The sequence below is a fragment of the Pholcus phalangioides genome, unplaced genomic scaffold (genome assembly GCF_987345545.1).
Source record: "Pholcus phalangioides strain wild (caught in Gottingen) unplaced genomic scaffold, Ppha-v1.0 ptg000015l_1, whole genome shotgun sequence".
NCBI classification, from domain to species: domain Eukaryota; kingdom Metazoa; phylum Arthropoda; class Arachnida; order Araneae; family Pholcidae; genus Pholcus; species Pholcus phalangioides.
The window spans coordinates 6,021,159-6,042,933 of record NW_028301608.1 but is presented as its reverse complement, the minus strand read 5'-3'; the positions used below and the strand labels follow the sequence as shown (position 1 = coordinate 6,042,933).

The 21,775-nt window shown below is 33.6% G+C and overlaps 1 protein-coding gene across 1 annotated transcript in view; it reads right to left on the bottom strand.

The window, feature by feature from the left end:
* Nucleotides 1-21,775, bottom strand: part of LOC149075328 (leukotriene A-4 hydrolase) — a 59,524-nt gene that overhangs the window by 22,071 nt on the left and 15,678 nt on the right. Inside the window, exons 7-15 of the mRNA XM_089242694.1 lie at nucleotides 16,738-16,810; nucleotides 13,875-14,015; nucleotides 11,978-12,072; nucleotides 8,327-8,438; nucleotides 7,143-7,287; nucleotides 6,283-6,386; nucleotides 5,515-5,585; nucleotides 2,351-2,501; nucleotides 24-106 (exon numbers count right to left, since the gene is read on the bottom strand). Coding sequence (XP_089098820.1) covers nucleotides 24-106; nucleotides 2,351-2,501; nucleotides 5,515-5,585; nucleotides 6,283-6,386; nucleotides 7,143-7,287; nucleotides 8,327-8,438; nucleotides 11,978-12,072; nucleotides 13,875-14,015; nucleotides 16,738-16,810 — 975 coding nt within the window. The remainder of the gene's footprint in view (nucleotides 1-23; nucleotides 107-2,350; nucleotides 2,502-5,514; nucleotides 5,586-6,282; nucleotides 6,387-7,142; nucleotides 7,288-8,326; nucleotides 8,439-11,977; nucleotides 12,073-13,874; nucleotides 14,016-16,737; nucleotides 16,811-21,775) is intronic.

Here is a 21,775-nt window from a genome sequence, read left to right as displayed (position 1 = left end):
AATACAAAAATAGTAGCACACACCTGAAGAGTATTTCAGCGTTTTTAGTATTATCAAAATTATATGCTTTTGTAAGTCGATCCACTTTCTTTTCAGACAGAGGAGCCTATTAGATAAGATAAAAAATTTTAGCATACATAAACATGACATATAAAATAAGCACTGTTCAAATGTAATACAAGTTAATGTTGAGTTCAGGGTTCCCCTGACTTTATCAATTGTAGCAATTTAGCTAATCAGATGGAAAAAGTTGTAGCCAAATAAAAGAGAACTTTAGCCAAATTAACGCATCATGAAATGCGAATTCCACAACTGCATCAAATGGCTGATTTGGCCATCAAGAGACCAAATGGACACTCATGATTGAATTCACCAAATCTTTTATTTACTTGCCAAATGAAATATTTTACCACGATTTGGTGAAATGGCAATCAGCAGTGCGAACCCTGGTTGAGCTTGAACATGACTCAAATGGGTCTTGAAAAATAAATAAAAGCAAAGCGGCTTATAGAGATTCAAACTTCAAACTTCATTGAAAAATAATTAAAATATTTATACTTCAATTCTGCACATTTTGCCCACTTTTTTTTTACAAGAAAAAAGTTATTTTTCAATCAATGTAAGAATTAGAAATCAATAATAGAAAATACTGAAATTGACTTTTTCTTCAATTCTGAACTACAGTCGCCCCTCCATATTCACTGGGTTATGTTCTAGGGGTGAACACGAATACAGAAAATTGACAAATAACAGAAACCTTAAAATTTTGTTCTTTAGGCATTTAATTTTTACAGTATCTGCTTCATGTGAAAGTAGTAGAAGGGGATGGGGTCCCAGTTATTCCAGGCAATGCTTTCTAGAAAGAACATAATGTCTGTTATTAGTTTCTCCTAAATTCCAGTTAGTTTTTTATAATTAGAAAAATTTATGACAGATGGCAGCACTACACATAACAAGCTTTGCAAAGAAAACAAACTTTGCAACAATACATGTACATGCACATTCCAAGATGTACCAATTCTTTAGAAGTTCTGCAGAGGAATATGGACGAGGTGCATGTATGGTTTAGTAGTAATAGTAGTTAGTTTGTTAGAGTATAATAACAACTTCCTTTACCAATTTTTCTACATGTGAAAAGCATACCACAGATGGGTTTATTTCATGGAAGCAATCTTTTGCTGATTTAAACATAGAAAGTCTTTGCTATGTATCTCATAATTGACTTGTCTTCTAATTCTCAATCTTGATCATTGGCAGAAGTGGTATTCACCTGTGGGTATTCGGCTTGGTCTTTATGGTAGATTTTAATTTCTGAAAGAATTCTGGGGGTGTTCAAACCATTGGTACAGAAACTGTGGGTGCTCGAACATCTACTGCATCCTCGGCTCCAACGTCACTGATCTTGATCATCTTCATAAGGTATTACTTTGATTTCAAAAGTGGTCAGCTTCTCTATTAACAATCCAGAAAACGTGTTTTCGTAGTCCAAGCTTTTACATTTTCACATAAAATAATGGGAGATGTAACTTATTCTTTTCAGCAATACCTCATGGATTTGAAGATTAAATAACGAAGGCTACAGTGTGCAAGTTATGCAATACATAACTTGCATACCTTTTTCTATCGCACCCACAGAAAAACATCACTTTTTAACAAGACGTGTGGATCCAAGGCAGGTATATAGTAGCAAGCTATGGCTAATCAAATTTTACATTCTTATTTCTTGATGTATTTGACTGTAGACTCAATGATCACATAATAATGGAAAATTACAGCAAATGAAGTGAAACCTCTGTCAATAATTTCAATTTACCTATGCAAGCTTTTCAATTTCACAGTAACATTTAAACAATAGTCTTTTAGGAACATTTCCAGAAGCACCAGAAAATCCTTTAAGAGGTATTTTTTAAGTATTTAACATGTATAACTTATATTTTGCTTCGATACAAGAATTATTACCTTAAAAATGTTTTCAGAAAAAACTAGGAAAGAATGAATATGAAATCTGTGAATAGCAAAGGCCAACTGTGCTAATTTTTCAATTGGCCACATATTTCTTATTACAATAAACTCAGAGTTACCAAAAGTGTGCATCACCGCTCCTATGGGGAGGGGCAGTACAACGATCTGGCAATATCGATGTATGTCATTTTGGTTGGTCAAAGTGGTTTTCTGTTACTCTTTTAGAGAGCTGTGGATTAACTTTGACTAGAGCAAGGGAGCTGCAGGTGGGAAAAGTTTAAGAACCATTGCAGTAACCCCTTGTTATATCATGTATGTTTTTTGTAATAGATATATAATAAGGAGCTGATGTATCAAAATTTATAGTAATTATGTGGCACAACAGCACCTTTTTCAAAAGATGTGTAAGAAAGCTTTCTATCTGATCTGATGAGAAGTCTTCCAGATCCTTTGAACCAAACTTGTCACATTTCTCTGCTTCCGTTGAGATCCAAGATTCACACAGACCACTGCATTTTTTTTCTAGGCTATTATCATATCTGCAGAAAGAAACATTATCCTTGTAAAAGATAATACAGATTAGATTGGTAGACAGATTAGACATGGAAAACTGTGAATGACAGTATGAATTTAAATAAAACTAAAACTTGCAGTTCATGCATATATGCAGGGCTCCCACTCAAAAAATTAGAAAAAGTAGGAAGGGTACCTCCCAACATAATCATAGCATAATAAAAAACTCCCAGAAAATTTTTTTAAATTAAAAAAAGGCCAAATGCTACACAAATACACCCCCAAATAACCTTAAAACTATACAATTTCTGCTTTGGCAGAATCATTAATTACAATCTACAACATTTATAATATTTGGCAATGTATCGATATGATTCCCTCAATTAAAATCAATTACACAAATTTTGTTGATAGGATTTGGTAAAAAAAGTAGGACATTTTACCAAAAAGTAGGATGAGTGGGAGCCCTGCATATGTAAAAAACAAAATAACATCTAACATTTTGAGGAACTGGTTATATTTGAAGGTTTCCCAGGAAACAGCTCCTACATTCACTCTTCAAATTGTGACAAAACATGTTTAGCAAGGCATTATCTATAGATTTTTACAGTTACTTTTCTGTTAAAGCGGCTCCTCTTGGCACGATATATGAAATTTGGCGAGAGATACTGCGTTAGCGCAAAAATGGTAATGGTAACTCTTAACCAAACATGTAATCATGCATCGACTTTATTATGAATGGATCTCCAAATATTTGACCACCAAAATAACATTTCTCATTTCCCATGATAATCATGAGCTAAAATCCAATGATATATATATTAACATTGCAATATTTTTTATTATGATTTATAATTTGAAATAATTTATTAATACATATTATTTACAGTGATTAGTAACATATTATCTGGCTACTGGTTGGTGAGGTTTAGGGGGTTAACCCCCAGCAACGAATGTGTCCCCCCCCCCCATAGGGCCACAGCTCACTATAGCGATTACCTTTAAATTGATTCACACAAGAGATCGTTGCCTTAGCATGACAACGTGAACAACGAGCTGTCACGACAAAATTAAAGTGAAATTGTTAATTATTTGCTAATTATCAATTTATTTATTACTTTTGTTAATTAATTAACTATTTTTATTTTATTCTATCATGATGGCTTGTTGCTCACGCTGTCATGTGGGGGTGACGATCTCTTGTATAAATCAATTTCAAGATATCACTATAGTGAGAGCTGTGGCCAAGCTCCCGTACCTGCACCTTGCCATGCTCATGGTTGGGGATGACCCTCCGAACCCCTCCAATAGTAGCCCGATATTACATATACATCTTAAAGACCAACACAAAAGTATTTACATTAAATTGTGATAACATATGATCAGTTAATCAATAATGAACTATGATTATTAATTAATAAGTGTCAGGACAATAAGTTCAAGATGGTAAATTTATTCATTTAAGACGGGGCTTTTACTGTTTGAAGTAAATTACTTGATTATGACACTTTACCACAGGTTATAAAACTTTTTGTTGGTCAAAGCCAACCATGCTTCCAGGTGTCAATAAAGACAGCTGCACAGTTCACAGCTAAACCTAATTGAAAGTTCCCATTAGTATGGCTAACAGCTCCATCTTTGCTTAACTTTTTTTTCACTCTATGAAACAAATTCAAAGAATTTAGCAAACCATAACTTTGTAATATAGCTTGTTCTGTTAAATACCAATCAAAACTCTCTTATTAGCAATGTTCATTTTTTTTTTTCTACTAATGGTCTAGGGCAGCAGTTCTCAACCTTTTTTGACTCGTGGAGACCTTTTCAGTATACAATTTCTATGGCAGAGCCCTGTTTGACTCAAGGAACTCTTTTTTGTACATAATTTTTATGGCAGAACCTTTTTTGTAGGCCTCTCTTATCTATCAAATCTACTGATTCATTTTATTTTCCTCGAGTCACCGCAGAGCCCCTGGAAGGTGCACATGGAGCACCAGTTGAGAACCACTAGTCTAGGGTGTTATAGCCTTGAAAAATGTGACATGTTGTTATGGGTTACCATAATTGCCACTTTAGCTCACTAATATCGAACTGGAGCCCCTTAAACGGAAAAGTGCCTTTTTACAGTAATTTACTAGTATAGTAAAACCTCTATTTTACGGACACCGGTGGGACAAAAAAATTTTCTTTGTAAAAGAAGGGTGACAGTTAATCAGGGACTTGAAATGCATACTTTTATTATACAAGGGAAAATCATTATTTGGTTGTAAAAGAGAGATGAATGCATCTGAGGGGTGCCCGCTAAGAGGGGTTTTATTGAATATTTACATGATTTCAATAAGACCACTTCCTTTTCCCTTTTTTCCATGCGTTTCCAAACAATGGCTGAAGATGACTATTTCTTTCTCACTCATGGACTCAATTTCAACATGAAAAGAAATTGTACTGTGCAAATTGAAGTAAAAATCACAAAAAGATGGGGGGGGGGGTTTCAATTTCTTTTAGAAGTGAATCAGTGAATTTTTTTTTAGTGAATCAGAGTTTCTATTCAAGCCCTTGCTATCTTAGCAGTTTAGTAAAACAATCTGTGACCTTGAAAGAGTTTATTTTTTTTAAACACATGTCAAATTTATAAGTATTGCCACGTCACTCTGAATGGATGTGAAATCTATTGAAATTGCCATGATGAATATGAAATTCCCAAAGGTCTGAAAAGCAAAAAGTTTGGAATCCCTCTGGTCTCTATGCCCTTCTTTTCTCATACATGAAGTGGGTAGCAACCTCTTTTTTACAAAGATAATTGACAAGAAATGACATCCAATCATTGTCTGCTGAACAATAATTCATTTGAATTTAAAAATCAGTGTTTTTATTGAAAATTAAGTTCAAAAGCATCACTGTAAATTAAAAAAAAAAACCACACATGAATTGAACAAGTTATATGATTGGTCCCCTTGAAGTTCATTATAGTTGTGATTAGACAGTTTCTTAAGATAATGATTAAACTTGATATATCATTAATTATGAGCAAAATGTGCTTACTCTGGTTTTACTGGTGGCATACCAGGTTTGTAAAGCCATGCATCCCAGTCTACTTTGTCCAAAACATCTTTCTAAAAAGAAAACCCTCTTATGAATGAGAACACTTCTAATTTAAATTTATTTCATTAATTTCAGAACAAAATTTTCCTGTTAAAGTTGGTCATGCATGATAAAGGAGAAATTATTATTGAAATTACATTATATTCTGTACACTGAATCACATATAATATATACATTTTTAATTTTTTTGCAAAATTTTCAAAATTGTAAAATTACAATTGCCTAATTTATATTTATTAATCAATTTTATTTCATTACTTTGTCTTCATGCAACTAGAAAATCTAATAAAATTGTTTTACACATGGTTTAAATTAGTGGCTAAATGAATGATAATATTCAAAAAAGAATTTTATTTTATTTTATTTATTTTTTGCTTGTATAAATACAGAAGATATCAACCTTGTAGGCTTCTGGGAAGGACAAATGTCCCTTGGAACCACTAGATGCCATTTTCGTGCGTGCGTGTGTGCTCAGTTTTTGTTACTTATTTTTTTTTTCGTGTGTGTCTTTGTGTTATCGTCTTATGTTTTCCATTTTTGTAATATTTTTATATGCAATAAAAGAAAATTTAACTACAGAATAGAATTAGAGTTTGTTTTTTTAATTTTGAACCAAAATCTGAGTTTCACTGCCAAAATAAAAGAGGGAGAAATTGAGATATGGAAGCTAATAACATTAAGAAAATAATCTTTGAAAATATTCTTTACCTGGTCATTGAAATACTCATACAGATATGCTTTCCATGTTTTGGTGTCAATGGACTGCATTTTGAATTTCTCAATATACGATTTAAAAAATGGTTCAAACTTTTCTGCAAATAAAATTGTGTGAATAAGAAGAAAAAAAGACAGTTTTTTCACTGAAGAACAAACAATTCTTTTAGAACCCACGTAAAGAAAATGTTATTATTGTATTTATGAAAACAAAAACTATTATAAAAGTCTATGGTAATATGTTTATAGAAACGTACGAGAAAATTTTTCAACTTTAAAATAATCAGAGTTGGTATTTCGTATTATTGAAATGCATATTGCACAAACATTTAGCTCAGAAAATTTTTGAAGAAACTTCCAAAAGATTGGAAGATGAAGCAAGGTGAATTCAACCCAAGTAAAAAAATCTGGCTTTTAAAGATCACAATTTTAATATGGCAGGGTAAATTATAAATAACAGATCTAGAAATTACTATAAATTAATTTGTTATTCAAAATTTAATTTTAAATTTGCTTTCATATGAAAATTTGTTCTCTTGAGCATCAATAAAAAATATTTCATCATCAATAAGGTATTTCTTGCTGTTTAATGGTTTACTCCACATATGGGGGGGGGGGCACACATGTTTTTATGCATCAAGAGTAACACCCTTAAGGGGGGGGGGTTAAAATTTCTATATACACAAGGGGTATGTAAGTCACACCCCTCTCCCGCCAAGGAATGCATATGTATCTTGAAGCATAAAGGTTGGGAACCTCTGTATTAAATTATACGTCAGACATTACAGATTGTGATGGATATATCTAAACATTTATTAAAAAGTTAAGAGCGGCAGAACATTATAAATGAATACCTGCACCACCTAATAGTTCCTCTAAATAGAAAAGAAATGTATGTCCTTTTTCATATGGCACTTCTGTACATGAATCATCTGGATCAATCCCAGTTAAATCTGGCACCAACTTGCTGAGCTCACTATTTTCACCTAGTGTTTCTACCTTCAAAATATTTTGTCAATTACATTAAAATAAAACGTATGAACAAATATGAATCAAAATAAACAAATCAAAGAAAAATATGTTTATTACTAGTCACTTCAGTTTACAAGAGAAACTTCAGACCAATACAATCAGATGAAATTAATGATGTCTCATTTCAAAATAAAATACCGGGATGCACCAGTTATTACTTTGTCAAAATTATTTGTCAAAACAAATTATGTCGTTCAAGTAGTTCCAACCTGTGGTACACAAAACCAGCCATCAATGGCAAGATCATTGTATAGAGATTTATCATTACATCAAGTACCATTGTAGTCAGGTTTTACTGCAGTAAAAAAGTACAAAACACTCGTTAAGACACGATATATAGAATTATGTAAGCTTTCCTATGCATTTCTCAGAGTACGCACACATACTACATATTTCTACAGTATGCGGCCTGCACCATTTAGGAAGAGAGCAAGTATATTACACATTTATATGGACATACATTTCAAGGGGCATGCAAACCATCTATAGATTTCTAGGGGTATAAACATTTTCTAAGCTTTCCAAGGGACACTCAAAGTATAAAAGGTTGGGAAGCACTGGTGTGATTCATTAGACAGAGTTCAAAAATTCATTAGACTACCTTTTAATATATGCCATACCTGAAAGCATCTGATCAAAATTTAAATGACTTTAGATATGACAATAATATGTGCAATGTGTACAACATATCTTAAATTATTTGATGTAATCATTCGAAACTGATAATCTAATCTGATAATCATATAATACTGTATCTTATTGTAGGTGTAAGGATTTCTAATGAATCCTTAGATTTTGTACAGCGAAATTGTTCATATTGCATCTTATTTGACAAAGAATGTGGTTGTCTGCTTGTAAATCAAATCTCCTGAAAGCATTTCTGGACCTCAACACCTTATATAATTTGTATAATAAAGTTAATAAGTTTTATATTTATTCAATCAACATGATAGAATATGTTGTACATATTTTCACATTGTTTATTAATTGAAATTTTCAACCTTACCCCATAGTTCAAGCTTTCCCATCCCAGTAGTGCAGAGAAATGTCGATGAGGTTCTCCATGCATTCTCCCAGTAATCTTCCTTTCAACAAACACAGTGAAGCCTTCATTTAGCCTGCAACAATCAATACAATTTTTCATTAAAGAATTTAAGAACTAGAACATTGATTCCTTTTTTTTATATTCATAAATATTAATTAATGAATATAAAAAAGCTTCTTCTATAGCTTCTTTAAACCATCACAAATTCATTAACTGATTTGTTTCCCCATCTTGCTAATTTTTTTGTTTAGCCACTTTTCTTTGATTTTGCGTTTTGTTCTTCAAAATATTATTTATTAATCTTATCAATATTCCTGTTTTAGTATTATGTATAATCGTATAAAATGAAAATTTTTTACAATTAATAATCCACACCTACTTAAATCAGATGTTTTAACACTTGAAATGAGGCAAGTCTATGTATAAATTGATAATTTTCATGGTAAAAAAATCAATTTTTTTTCTTATAAATAACAATAGAACTTCAAATAGGTATTTCTTTTATTCAACACCAAAAACACCAATACCTTATCCAAAGAGTATAAATTACCTGGGACCAGCCATTTGTAACAAATTTGGAAAAAAAATTGTCCAATGTAAAAATTAATAAACATCTGAAGGAAAAAATTTTTACATTTGCAAATTCTATCTCAAATTTGAAACATTTACTGAAAGTGTAAAATAAATGCTCAAGACAAGTTTTATTATTATTCATTATTTATGCAATATTGTTGGCCCAAGGCCTATACAAGAGGACGTGGTAGATTTGCACACATATGCTTTGAAACATTTGACAAGAAATAAGAGATTGTGGGAGAGTTAACGATAGCAGAGGGGAGCTTGTTCCATTCAACTATGGTATTGGGACAGAAACTGAATTTAAAACAATCTGTACAGGCAAAAATAGGTTTTAATTTTTTGGGGTGGTCAAGTTTATTCGAAACATAGGAAAGTTCAGTCAGAATACTGGATGTATCAAAATTTAAATGACCATGAATAATATTGTAAAGCATGGCTAGGCAAAAGATAAGTCTATGAGCAGTGAGTGAGTGGAGATTAAGTTCGAGTTTAAGATCGGAAACTGAACTAAAAGATGGCCAGCAGTCGTGAATAAAGCGGGTGAATTTATTTTGGATAGATTCAAGTTTGTCGATGTTACTAAGAGGTGTGGGTGCCCCAGACCTCAGCTGCATAAGAAATAACGGGAGAAATATAAGTTTCATAGCGGAGAAGTCGGATGCCACGAATAGAATGTTTGAGGTTGCAACGAAAAAAAAAGTTTCGAAGGAAATTTTTAAAAAAAGGAAAATTTAAGCATAATACAAATACAACGCCACAACAGGCAAATTGTCCAACGAGGTGGCTGACTTAAGAACATCATGGATCCCAGAGCCATTTTTTGGAGGCTCTACCTACTACTGCTACACCACACATGCACCCCCCCCCCCACGAAACTCCCAACGAATCGGTACATGCGGGAATGTGCGTGTACATGTAGTGAAACCTGACGTGAAGTTTTTTTTGTTTGTCTGTAATGCTTCTTATGTGTAGTGCTGCCATCTGTCACCAGTTTTTCTAACTATGAGTGAAGTGTTATGATTGAATGATTTATCGTTGTAGGACTGTTGCTCTCTGTGGCGAGACTTTTTAACGGGGAGATCGGCTCGCATTCTCACCTCGAAGTTGCGCCTTGAAGTTGGGAACCACAGAAAACCAACTTCAGCCGACCACCACTGTGGGGTTCGAACCCGGATCCTCGCATCGCGAGTCCGTCACTATAACCACTCGACCACCACAGCGGCGAATATAATATAATTACTGTTGCTTATTGATTACAGAAAAATTTTATTAAGCTCTGGAATGGATCGATTAGGTCCCTAATAGATGCAGAGTGTATGTTTGTTGTGTTCTATTGTCTTTATTTTGTATATTATTTGTAATCCGCATTTGTGTGTTTTGCAATTTACAAAATTATGCTACAAATATGGGCACAATAAAGCAACTTAATTAAATTTTTTTTTTTATAAATAATAACGTGATCAGCACGTTTTCCCAAGAGATCTTTATGATCTGTCCAGGGAATGTTAGTATTAGTAGACATCCATGCCGAACCGGGATTCGAACCCAGACCTGCACAGTCAGAAGCCGGCTCCCTAACCACTGGACTGCCAGGTGGCAAATTTATTTAAATTGATTTGATCTGGTGACTAATGAGCATACAATGGAAAATTTTTATGAATTTTTTTGAAAGTTTGTTGCTGTTTAAAATCTTATTATAGATTTATTTGGCCGCTGTGGTGGTCGAGTGGTTATAGTGACGGACTCGTGATGCACAGTGGTGGTCGGCTGAAGTTGGTTTTCTGTGGTTCCCAACTTCAAGGCGCAAATGCGAGCTGATCTCCCCGTTAAAAAGTCTCGCCACAGAGAGCAACAGTCCTACAACGATAAATCATTCAATCATAACACTTCACTCATAGTTAGAAAAACTGGTGGCAGATGGCAGCACTATACATAACAAGCATTACAGAGAAACAAAAAACTTCACGTCAGGTTTCACTACACGTACATGCACATTCCACATTGGGGGTTCCGCGGGGGGGGGGGGGTGCACATGTGTGGTGTAGCAGTAGTAGGTAGGGCCTCCAAAAAATGGCTCGGGGATCCATGATGTTCTTAAGTCAGCCACCTCGTTGGGAAATTTGCCTGTTGTGGCGTTATATTTGTATATTATGAAGTATTTTATTTATCAAATTAAATCTTTTAATGAAATTTTTATTACCTTGGATAACACGAAATTCTCTTTAGCGATGCCCTATTGTATTGATGATGTTTGAATAAGTAGCTCTTCTTCAAAACTGCATAAAATAAGTAAACTGGACATCTCATACTTATTATTTAAAAATGATATACACGTGTCTGGGCTAAAGGTGTTCAAAAGTAATGACTTATAGTGAGAAACTACCCATGATCAGCGATAAATTTTAGTTGTATTATAGAGGACAACTCTTCAAGTTTATTTGCAAGTTAATAAAGTTTGGAAAAAGCAACCTTATAGGCTCTGCAGATGTTTAAATGATATTCAATCTCTTGCTGAGTGTTTAATAGTGTTTGCAGTATAATTAAATGAACAGCAGCAGAAATATGCTTTTGATACGGATTTGGGAGGCTTCAGTTCCTATGCAGTGTTTAAAACATATCACTGATTCAAATTCAGCTGATCAAAGCATGCAACAAATCTTCCGTTGCGGCATGCACATGCTAGATGCAGTCAGCAAGTGACTTTGAAAAGAATCTCAAAGCACATGTGCTAACTTTTTAGTGAACTTGCATAAAAAGCTTTCAACAATCTTCTATTGACAGCACAACACTTTCTAACTAAGCAAGTGTGGTTCTCTCAGTACAAGCCTTTTGTTTTAGATCCCTTTAGCCTGGATACCTCAAGTTAAGGGGAAATTAAATAGAAATTTACAAAAACCTGGAATTGATTGGATTGTCTTTCATAAAAATATTAATCTTAATGTAATATCAATAATGTGAGTTGGAACTTAATGTAAATAAAGCAATATAAGTTATAACAAGTCAAAAAAAAAAAAAAACCTGAGTTATTCATACCAGAAATCCTCAAACGTTTTGTTCGTAACCAAATTTCCTGTCCAACTATGAGAAATTTCATGAGCAATGACATCAACAAGTGATCTGTCACCAGCCTAAAAAAAAGGATCAGCTATCAGATTTATACTCTTACAAAATTTTGAAAACTTTAGTGCCTTACTTTTCTTTTAATCACTATTTTTACATGGCTTTTGTTTTTTCCATCACTGAAATTTTCAGGCTAGTAATACAAAATAAGATTTTTTTTTTACTTGTCCGGCAAAAAATGTTCCCACACATAAACAGCTGCACCACAAAACATCAAAAATATGTGATGCATATATATTTTTGTATAATATATTTATACAGGGTGTATGACATTTGACTGGTGAACCAAATTATTAGAAAAAGTACCCAAATAACGTGTAGTGCTCAGATATTTCATTCATGTTGCAAGGGGTATAGAGTTATTAAAATAAAAATTAACTTTTTATATGCACACCCTGTGCTTAAAAATCCAACTAGAAAGTTGTTGCCGTCCCTCCTGATGCCAACAAAAAAAATTCAATGTTTCTAAGTGATATCTCGAGATATTAGAATTTGAAAAACGGAGAAAAGTTGGGAAAAACAACATTAAGTGAGGGTAAATAGTTTTAACCACATTTAATGTTATTTCCAAACTTTCCTTCGTTTTCCGAATTTGAATATCTCAGTGAATTTGAGAGTTTAAGTTTAATATTTAGAAACGTGGAATTTTTTTGTTGGCATCAGGAGAGAGAGCAACAACTTTCTAATTGGAAGTTAGAGCACAGGTTGTTTGTATAAAAAGTTAATATTTTTATTTTAATAACTATACATCCTCTTGCAACATGAATAACAAATTAAACATTTGGATACCTTTTCTAAATGGAAGTATGTCTCTAGGATCAAGGATTCGCCTGTAAAATACCATACGTCCTTTATCTATGCACCCTGTATATGGAAGCAATAAAGACAACTCAAGATAATACGAAAGGAAAAGAAGGTGTTAAAAATACTATTTTTTTATGATATTGGTTAAAATGAAATCGGAGACATTATAAAATGTTTTATTGTATGTTCTGGATACAAAAGAAAGATTTGTCTAGTTGTAATCATGAAAACCTATTTTTAGTGTGATTTTGTATGAAACAATTAAGTTATTAAATTTTGAAAACACTTTATTTATTTACAATAACCCCAGAAGGCATGAAATGCACTTATAGTGGGAAAAAAAATTATAACATTATTTCAGAAAATTATAACACTTAAAACACAAAACTTATTTTTTAATTTTTTTACCTATAATAACAAGATGGTGTTCACTTACGAATTAGGGAAAAAAAGCATATAGTTTGTACAAAATTATATTTTCAAATTACTGTATTCCCCCACATTAACCGGCATATCAAGAAACAGAAAGAGACCAATATGCCAGGAATGCCAGTATTTTCCGACGTGTTGGAAAATTCTCAATATATCTTAGTTTTAAAAACTAATTAAATTGGCTATATATTCATATTATGATCCTTATTAAACCTAAATTTTCTCAGCATGTCAGGAATATTCCAGACACACAATATGTCCTTTGAGTTCAACGACATGCCAGCTAATGCAGAAGTATGCAGTAAAAATATATATATACCGCTAATAAAAAGAAATTATTTCCAGATATTTATAAATTGATTTTTATCCTTGAACATTTCACTTTCTGCAGCTTAAACTCTCAAAAATGTTTACTAATGCCGCATGTGAGTTGAACATATATTTTTAAAAGAAACATTTACAGAAATTTCTTTCAAATGATATCATGCAAACAATTAATAAGAATTTTATTTGTCTTTATCATTGGTTTTTCTTTATTGTGTTAGATTAATTCTTTACAAACATTGCAACTTACCAGAAGTGTTGGAGTGACGAAAGTCAAACAAGGGTTTTCCATTCCACCAAATGGAAATGATGGTGGTAAAGTCAATATGTCATAATTACCCCACACATAAGGTCCTAGGAGATCTTCAGCAATTTTTAGCATAGTTTCAGTCTGAAATCAAACAACAAATATGAATTCACCATGTGCATTGGAATGGCACAAGATTCTTATGAATCAATCATTTAGTTATGATTTACAAATATTTCTTGAGATAATTTATCCCTCATTTAATATCCTCTTCACACCTGAGCCAAAACTGACTATTAAAAACTTTTTTTGATTAATTCATTTGAGTGACCATCTTAACTTGAAAAAAAAATAATAAAAACAGTTCAAAATTGTTAAGCTCCTGAAGCAAAAAGGTTAAAGAATAAAAAAATGTAAATGTAAAAAAATATAACTTTTCAGTCAGATAATAAAGATTGTCAGTCACATAATAAACTACGCTCCCAATTATCTGCATAGTTGGCACTTGAAGACCACAAGCAACAAAATTTGTGGAAAATCCACAAAATCATCTTGCATGTTCAGGGAAGTTGATGCATAAAAACGTTAATTTTTTTTCACCCTATGGTGGTGATCCACACTGTGTAAAGAATAGAATCTTTCTTCAAAATAAAGTCCTTAACCTTTTACCAGCAAAATTAAAATTTGAATTGATTTTCTAATTTTTTTCCTGTTATTTCCTGTCCTGATCCTTTAGTTTTAGAGAGATCATCATCAACAACCATTTTTAATCCACTGCTGGATGAAGGTCTCCTCTAATTTTTTCCATTTTGCTCTGTTTGATGCTTTAGCCATTCAGTTGACTCCTGCTGCTTTCCTGATCTTGTCCATCCATCTTGCATGGGGACACCTTCTCAGACGTTTAGCACCATGGGAGTACCAATCTAGAATACTTGTGGTTCATCAGTTGTCCCGTCTTCTTACAATATGTTCAGCCCATTTCCATTTTAAACATTTAATTCATTCCATGATATCATATACCTTTGTGTGGTTCCTTATCCAAGTGATTGGTTTTCTGTCTCTCCTTGTGATGCCTAGCATTGCTTGTGAGTGTAAATGTTTCAGCTCCATAAGTCGGTGCTGGTAGCACACACTGGTTAAACGCTTTTATTTTCGGGCATAATGGCATGTGACTCTTCAGAATTAAACAGTTTTTGCCAAAAGTGCTCCATCCAATCCTGATCCTTCTGTTTATTTCCTTAATGATTCCGTTGCCCAAGGTAATTTCATGTCCCAGGTATACATAGCTTTCTACTTCTTCTATCCCTGTGTTAAGCAAGATTGTCCTCTTCAACGCAAAGGAGTTGAACATAACTTTTGTCTTTTGCAGATTAATTTTCAAACCCACCTGAATACTTGCCTTCGCCAGTTCTTGTATCATTTATTCTAGTTCATCTGGATTACTGCTGATAACAATATCTGCAAAACATAAATGGTTGAAAAATTCTCCATTTATTTTAATTCCTTTCTTATCCCAATCCAGTTTTCTAAATACTACTTTTAAAACAGCAGTAAAGAGATTTGGTAAGATAGTATCACCGTCTGACTTTTTCCAAGTATAATCTTTGCTTTTCCTTTATCCAAACGAATCGTTGCACAGTTGCTTTGTCATATATTTTCTTGATATTAAGCCCTCTCTACCCCAATTACATCTACAGCTTTAACAACAGCAGATGTGAAGAAAGAGTAAAACACTTTCTTAATATCCATGAAGGCCATACAGAATGGCAATTCATATTCCTTGTGCCTCTCTATAAGATTGTTTGGATGTGATCCATTATACTGAATCCACTTCAAAATCCTGCTTATTCTTTTGATTGAGCTTCGTTCCAATTTTGATTCAAGCCTATATGTCAGCACTTTGGTGAAGATTTTATAAATTACTGATAGGAGACTGATTAGTTGATAATTCTTGATATCCTCTTTTTCACCCTTTTTGTAAAGAAAAACCATCATTGCATTATTCCAATCTTTAGGCACATCTGATTTTGTAAGACAATTTGTGAACAAAGCAACTAGCATACTGGCAAATTCTTCTGCCTTCTTTAAAAAATATAATGCCAATTGAAATCCTATCTTCAACTGGGCATTTCCCTTTTTTCATACATCTTATAGTCTCGTAGACTTCTTCTTTCAGCACAGGTGCTACTTGTACAAATTTTGCTCCATTTTCATTTCTAACTTCTCCCTTTCCTCTGTCCCGATCCTGTTCTTACTGTTTGTATAGAGTACTATAAAATTCCTCAACAATACTAATGATTAGTTTAGAGATATCAACCATAAAATTCAAGAAAAAAAAATTTCTTGTACGTTTCTGGACTTTCTCATGTCCATAGAAACATTAAAATCAAAAAAAAAAAAAAATTATTTTATTCTTAAAAATAGGCAATTTAAAAAAATTAAATTTATGGCATAAAAGTGCTGAAATTAAAATTTTTTGTTCTGTAAATTAAGTTTGGAATCTCATGCATTCAGGAAAAAAACAATCAAGTGCTTTCATGTAAGAAAAATAATTTTTTGCAATTAATAAAACCGATGTTCCCAATTGGAAACATTGGTTGCTAAGAGGTTAAACTTGTGCTTTCAATGCAGTGAACAACCCCAAAATAGCCTGGCCAATATATGACCTGAAATCCAAAAAATTGTGTTTCCTTGTTCTAGGCTACTATAAGTCACTAGTCCCTTCCTCCATAGGAATTTAAATGAAAAAAAACTTATATACAATCCAAAATCACATCTTGTGTGATTAGTCCACCCAATTAACCAAATGAATAGTTTTCAATACAAAATAATTCTGGAAAAAAAAAAAGATTTATGTGGAACTTGCTTCTGCAAATTCATATGCACATTTGTCAGCATATTCTTTTTCTGCCCAGACATGACATCGATGACTGATTTCTCTGAAAGAAAAATTAAAATCTATGTTTATTGTTCATATGATGCATGCCACATGATATTTACATATATACAGTGCTATATTTCTTGGTTAATTATAGTAATTATGTTTTTAAAATAACAATTTTGAGGGCATATGTCACTTACACTGATGGGGGGGGGGGTCTTTAAACATTTTTGTGTAAGAAACAAATTTTTAAAAAATTTAGTGAGGGCCTTATCACGTAACATTTAAATATCAAATAATTAAATTACATTTTAACCACAGTGGAACTTTGGTTAGCGATCTCAATTTGTTACACCAACGTGCTTGTTATTCGAATCAAGCTTCCTATAGGAAATAGTGGAAACTCGCATAATTTGTTCCATAATTATTCATTCGCATAAAAATGGCTTCGTTCAATAATACACATGATAATATATTAAATAATACAATAAAATATATATAACATAATGCCATAAATAAACATGCAATATGATAATGTTTACAAATTAACTTACTCTAAACGTGATGAAAGAAAGGAGGACTATTATTCTGGATGACTTAGGGACTCACTTTTTTCTGCAAACTTATTCTTTTTTGTGTGACTTTGAAAAACAAAGTACCTGATGACACGCTTTTTCCCCCTTTTTAGAATTTTTTGGAAATGAAGAATTTGTATTTTTCTCGGACGAATTCATTGCTCGCACACTGCTACAGCTTTATTTGGCTTGATTCTTTTCTACAGAATTTTGCGCAGATTCCCACATTTTACACATTTCTCTAATCTTATTCAAAGTGAGGCACTTTTCTCTTCCTCAGAAAAGATACCCTCCATAAGATCTTGCTGTTGCATGCAATGCAGTTTGTCTACAGTCAACTACTGGACAAGCAGAATTTATAAAAAAAACTTCAAGTACCCGCATGTGTGGTTACAATACGACTTCTAGCTTCGTCTCATAAAAAGTCACGCTCGTACATGGGTGTTGTGTTTATAATGTTGTTATATAATCAAGTGAGGTACACTGACCGGATACTGTGGGGGGGGGGGGGAATATTACCCACATTGCACCTGTCTCTGCAAGTATACACACAACTCCTGCACTTGTGTATATAGGTTGGTCACTTGTTGCTGGAGTTGTGTCTGTTGGCCATGTTTTAGAAATGGGTATTCATTTCTTTGAATAGTGTTTGCATAGTGGTCATTTGTTGTTCGAATAGTGTTTGCATAGTGGTCATTTGTTGTTCGAATAGTGTTTGCATAGTGGTCATTTGTTGTTCGAATAGTGTTTGCATAGTGGTCATTTGTTGTTCGAATAGTGTTTGCATAGTGGTCATTTGTTGTTCGAATAGTGTTTGCATAGTGGCCATTTGTTGTTCGAATAGTGTTTGCATAGTGGCCATTTTTTGTTCGAATAGTGTTTGCATAGTGGCCATTTGTTGCTGGAGTTGTGCGAAGTGCCTGCAGCAGTCACTCGGCTGTGACTCCAGTGAGCTGATGCTATCATAACATGTCTGTTGGAGAAAAAAATAAAAACATGGTGTGAGAATCTCGTGTGATAGATTACCAATCATTATCAGAAAATCGTGATAAATGCTATTAAAAGCCATTACTATTGGACTGATTAAGTGTGATGAACCAGAAGGTTCATGGGCTGGGGTATATAAGAGCCTACGTGAAACATTACCCGAGAAAAAAGAAGTTGTAATAGAGAAAACCATTTATCTCATCTGTGAGTGTTTTACTGCAAACGATATTGTTGTGACATTGTCGTCTGTGGATGCTGCGTGTGTGGATGAAAGTGAAAAACCATCAGTTATGTTGTGATAGCGTAACAATAAAAAGCTCAAAATTTTTGCTAGTAATGCAAATCATTGCTGGTTAATCAGATCAAAATTTTTGCTCATTAACCAAAGTTTCACTGTATTTGAAATCCATTCTGAACAATTATCAAGCATTTTCTAGACACATTTGTTTGTAGTGTGCAAGGATACAGAAATGAACTGAAAAGGTGAGGTAGGAATAGTAATGCAAAGCTAGCATTAAGCTCACAATATATTTTAATTCTTTTTTCATGCAGAATTTATGCGAAAACTATAGTTTACGTTGGTGATACGTTACAGTGATACATTGGCCAACGAAGATAATTAGTTCCAGAATCATTCATTAGCCGAAACATGATTTTCAATAGGTTTCTATCAAAAAATTGTTTCATTTGTTCCAAGATCTGCCTACAATTTCAAATTAACTTTTATAAAACACTATACTAAGAAGCCCAATAAAAAAAATAGACACTGACCAAGGCAAAACCTCACAATTTGACGAAAGAGAATTTTAAAAAAAGATGAAAAATTGAGCATCTTTCATTTTGCACTATGTACCTGCCAACTTTCAGAAGGTTCAAAAGGTTCAACTTTCAGAAGGAACAAAATCTTGTAATGTTCTTATGAAAATCCAGCAAAATGTACTTCTAAACTTTAAGAATTTTCTATTTATTTTTATTTACAATAACCCCAGAAGGCATGAAATGCACTTATACTGGAAAAAAATAAAAACAATAATAGTCAGAAAGGGAAGCACTTCGCATACAAAGTCAGGTCGAAATTTTCAATAGCAGAAGCAAATCTTGTGTAGGAAGCGCATACAAGTTCTGATGGAAGACTGTTCCATATTCTCGCCACATGGCATCTATATCCGTGGAAAAAGCAATCCCTTCTGGCCATTGGTATTCTTATTTGGAAACGATGCCTATGTAGGTTAACTCGCCTGTCTATGATCTCAAAGAAAGCTTCTCTCGATGGTAGATAAACCATTTGGTGGACTAGTTTGTAGCACATCTTCAGATCTGCAGCGATTCTACGCCATTCCAGCAAGTGTAAACCCAGAAATTGAAGTCTCTGGCAATAAGATAGACCACTCATGCCTGGTATTCGTTTAGTAAACGACCTGTGGCTTTTCGAAGAGCTTTATGTCCTTGATTTTGTAAGAGCTCTATACTTGTGAACAGAACTCCAGAGTCAGGCGAATGTACACACAGAAAGCATATGACAATGTATGCGCATCACACTTACGGTGTGTATACCATACATAGCATATATGAAATTCTATTAGCTTTGCAGACTATGCCATGATAATGATCAGTGAAATCCAGAATGCGGCTCATTGCAATACCTAAATCCATGCATGTATCCAATTGCTGTAACGTTTCATTACCTAGTTGATAATATTCAGGATCGGTGCGTCTACCTAAATGCATTGATCCACTTTTTGTTGAAATAGGTAGCTTATACTGACAACTCCACTGGAGAAGTTGTTGGCATGCAATTCTTAGGCCCCTAGTGTTTTCCACTGGAGAGAAAAACTTCACGTCATCAGCAAATTGCAATAGAGAGATGGGTGACACAGCCTGAGTAATATCGTAAGTGTACAAAGTAAATAAGATCGGGCCTAACACAGATCCCTGGATGACTCTGCTTGGCACCTGACATTCCCTAGACATGATGCTGGCTACGTAAACCTGATGAACTCTGGGTATAATAGCAACCAAAATAAGAAGTAATACATATGGTGACGACACTACCCATACATAGTTTCCAGGAAAATCTGCTCAATCACACACACACACACACACACACACACACACATTTCCCTTACCATATTACTATGGAAGAAATGTAATTAAAAATCTAAACCTATGAATGTCGAATTTTTGTTTTTCAAGTTTTTTTTCCCCACTTTAGAAAACTTTTCTGACTTTTGCCAAATATTTTTAATTTTTCCTCACCATTTTTTTATTTCCCTAACTTTTGAAGTCGCTGAGAAACCTGCCACAATTTATGAAACATAGCCATATTTTTTTTTTGGTGTCGAGTGAAGTCGGATCCAGACCCGCCGGGCTGAACGACTCAAAACTCTGTTCATAAATGCTATTGATGTGCTATAACACATCAAATACTTGAAATTTCGAGAAAGGACACATAAAAATTTGGTTCATGTGTCCTCCGGGACACGTTCTTTCCTCGTTCCAAGCTGAAAAAGTAGAGAGAAAAACCTCTCAGCTTTTTTCTTTTTTTTTTCTTCTTTTCACAGTCTTATCACGATTGGGCATGACCTTGAAAAACTGGTTTTACTACTTCGTATACTGTACTGTATTGTATTGATATACACGTGGGTTGTTAAAGATATTTAGTTTCCCTTAATTAGGGCTGTGTACGGAATTTTCAAAAAGAATTTCTGAGTTTTTACTCCAATCCGGTTGCATATCGGAAATTACGGTACTTTCGTGGCTGTCTGCAGGCATTCAAAGACAGCGGTCTATACCGCGTAAATACGCCCTGTTCTTACAAGATTGATTTTTCAAAAATGTGCATTCACAAAGGATTTGGAACTGCCGTTCAAAGTGTGAAACATTTTCCCAAGATCGTTCAAAAAAAAAGAAGAATGAATCTGTAAAAACTCTACCTTGAATATTCACAGTTTTGTCATCCAGCTGCTATGTGGTAGTCACCGTTTCACATCGCGAAATCCATGGTGTGTACGCAGAATCGGCTTTAGGAGGGACAGAAGGATTTCTTCCACAGAAGTTGTAGATCATTAATGCTCAAAAAGAATTTTAAACTAACATAGTATAAAAGACTATTTTCTTCAATACTGTAATTTCCTACAAAAATATTTTTAATTTTTCATTTTCTTGGGGCATCCATATCCCCACCCATGATTTTGCCTTTGGTGAAAATCTGGGTTTGGAACCTGCAAGTGGTACCCGTACGAAGGTAAACCAGCGTAGTGGTAATCGGCTAAAAATATGATTTTCTAAGGTTTTCCAATTTTGAGTTGGCTATTCCTTTGAAAAAAGCTCTGGTCGCCATGAAAATCACAAACCTACAACACAAATATGTATATATTAAATTTCAAATCCATGAAAAAACCAATTTGGAGGATAGATTCAGGGCCGCAACTAGGGTGGGGAGAGCAGGTAGGTCTAGTTCC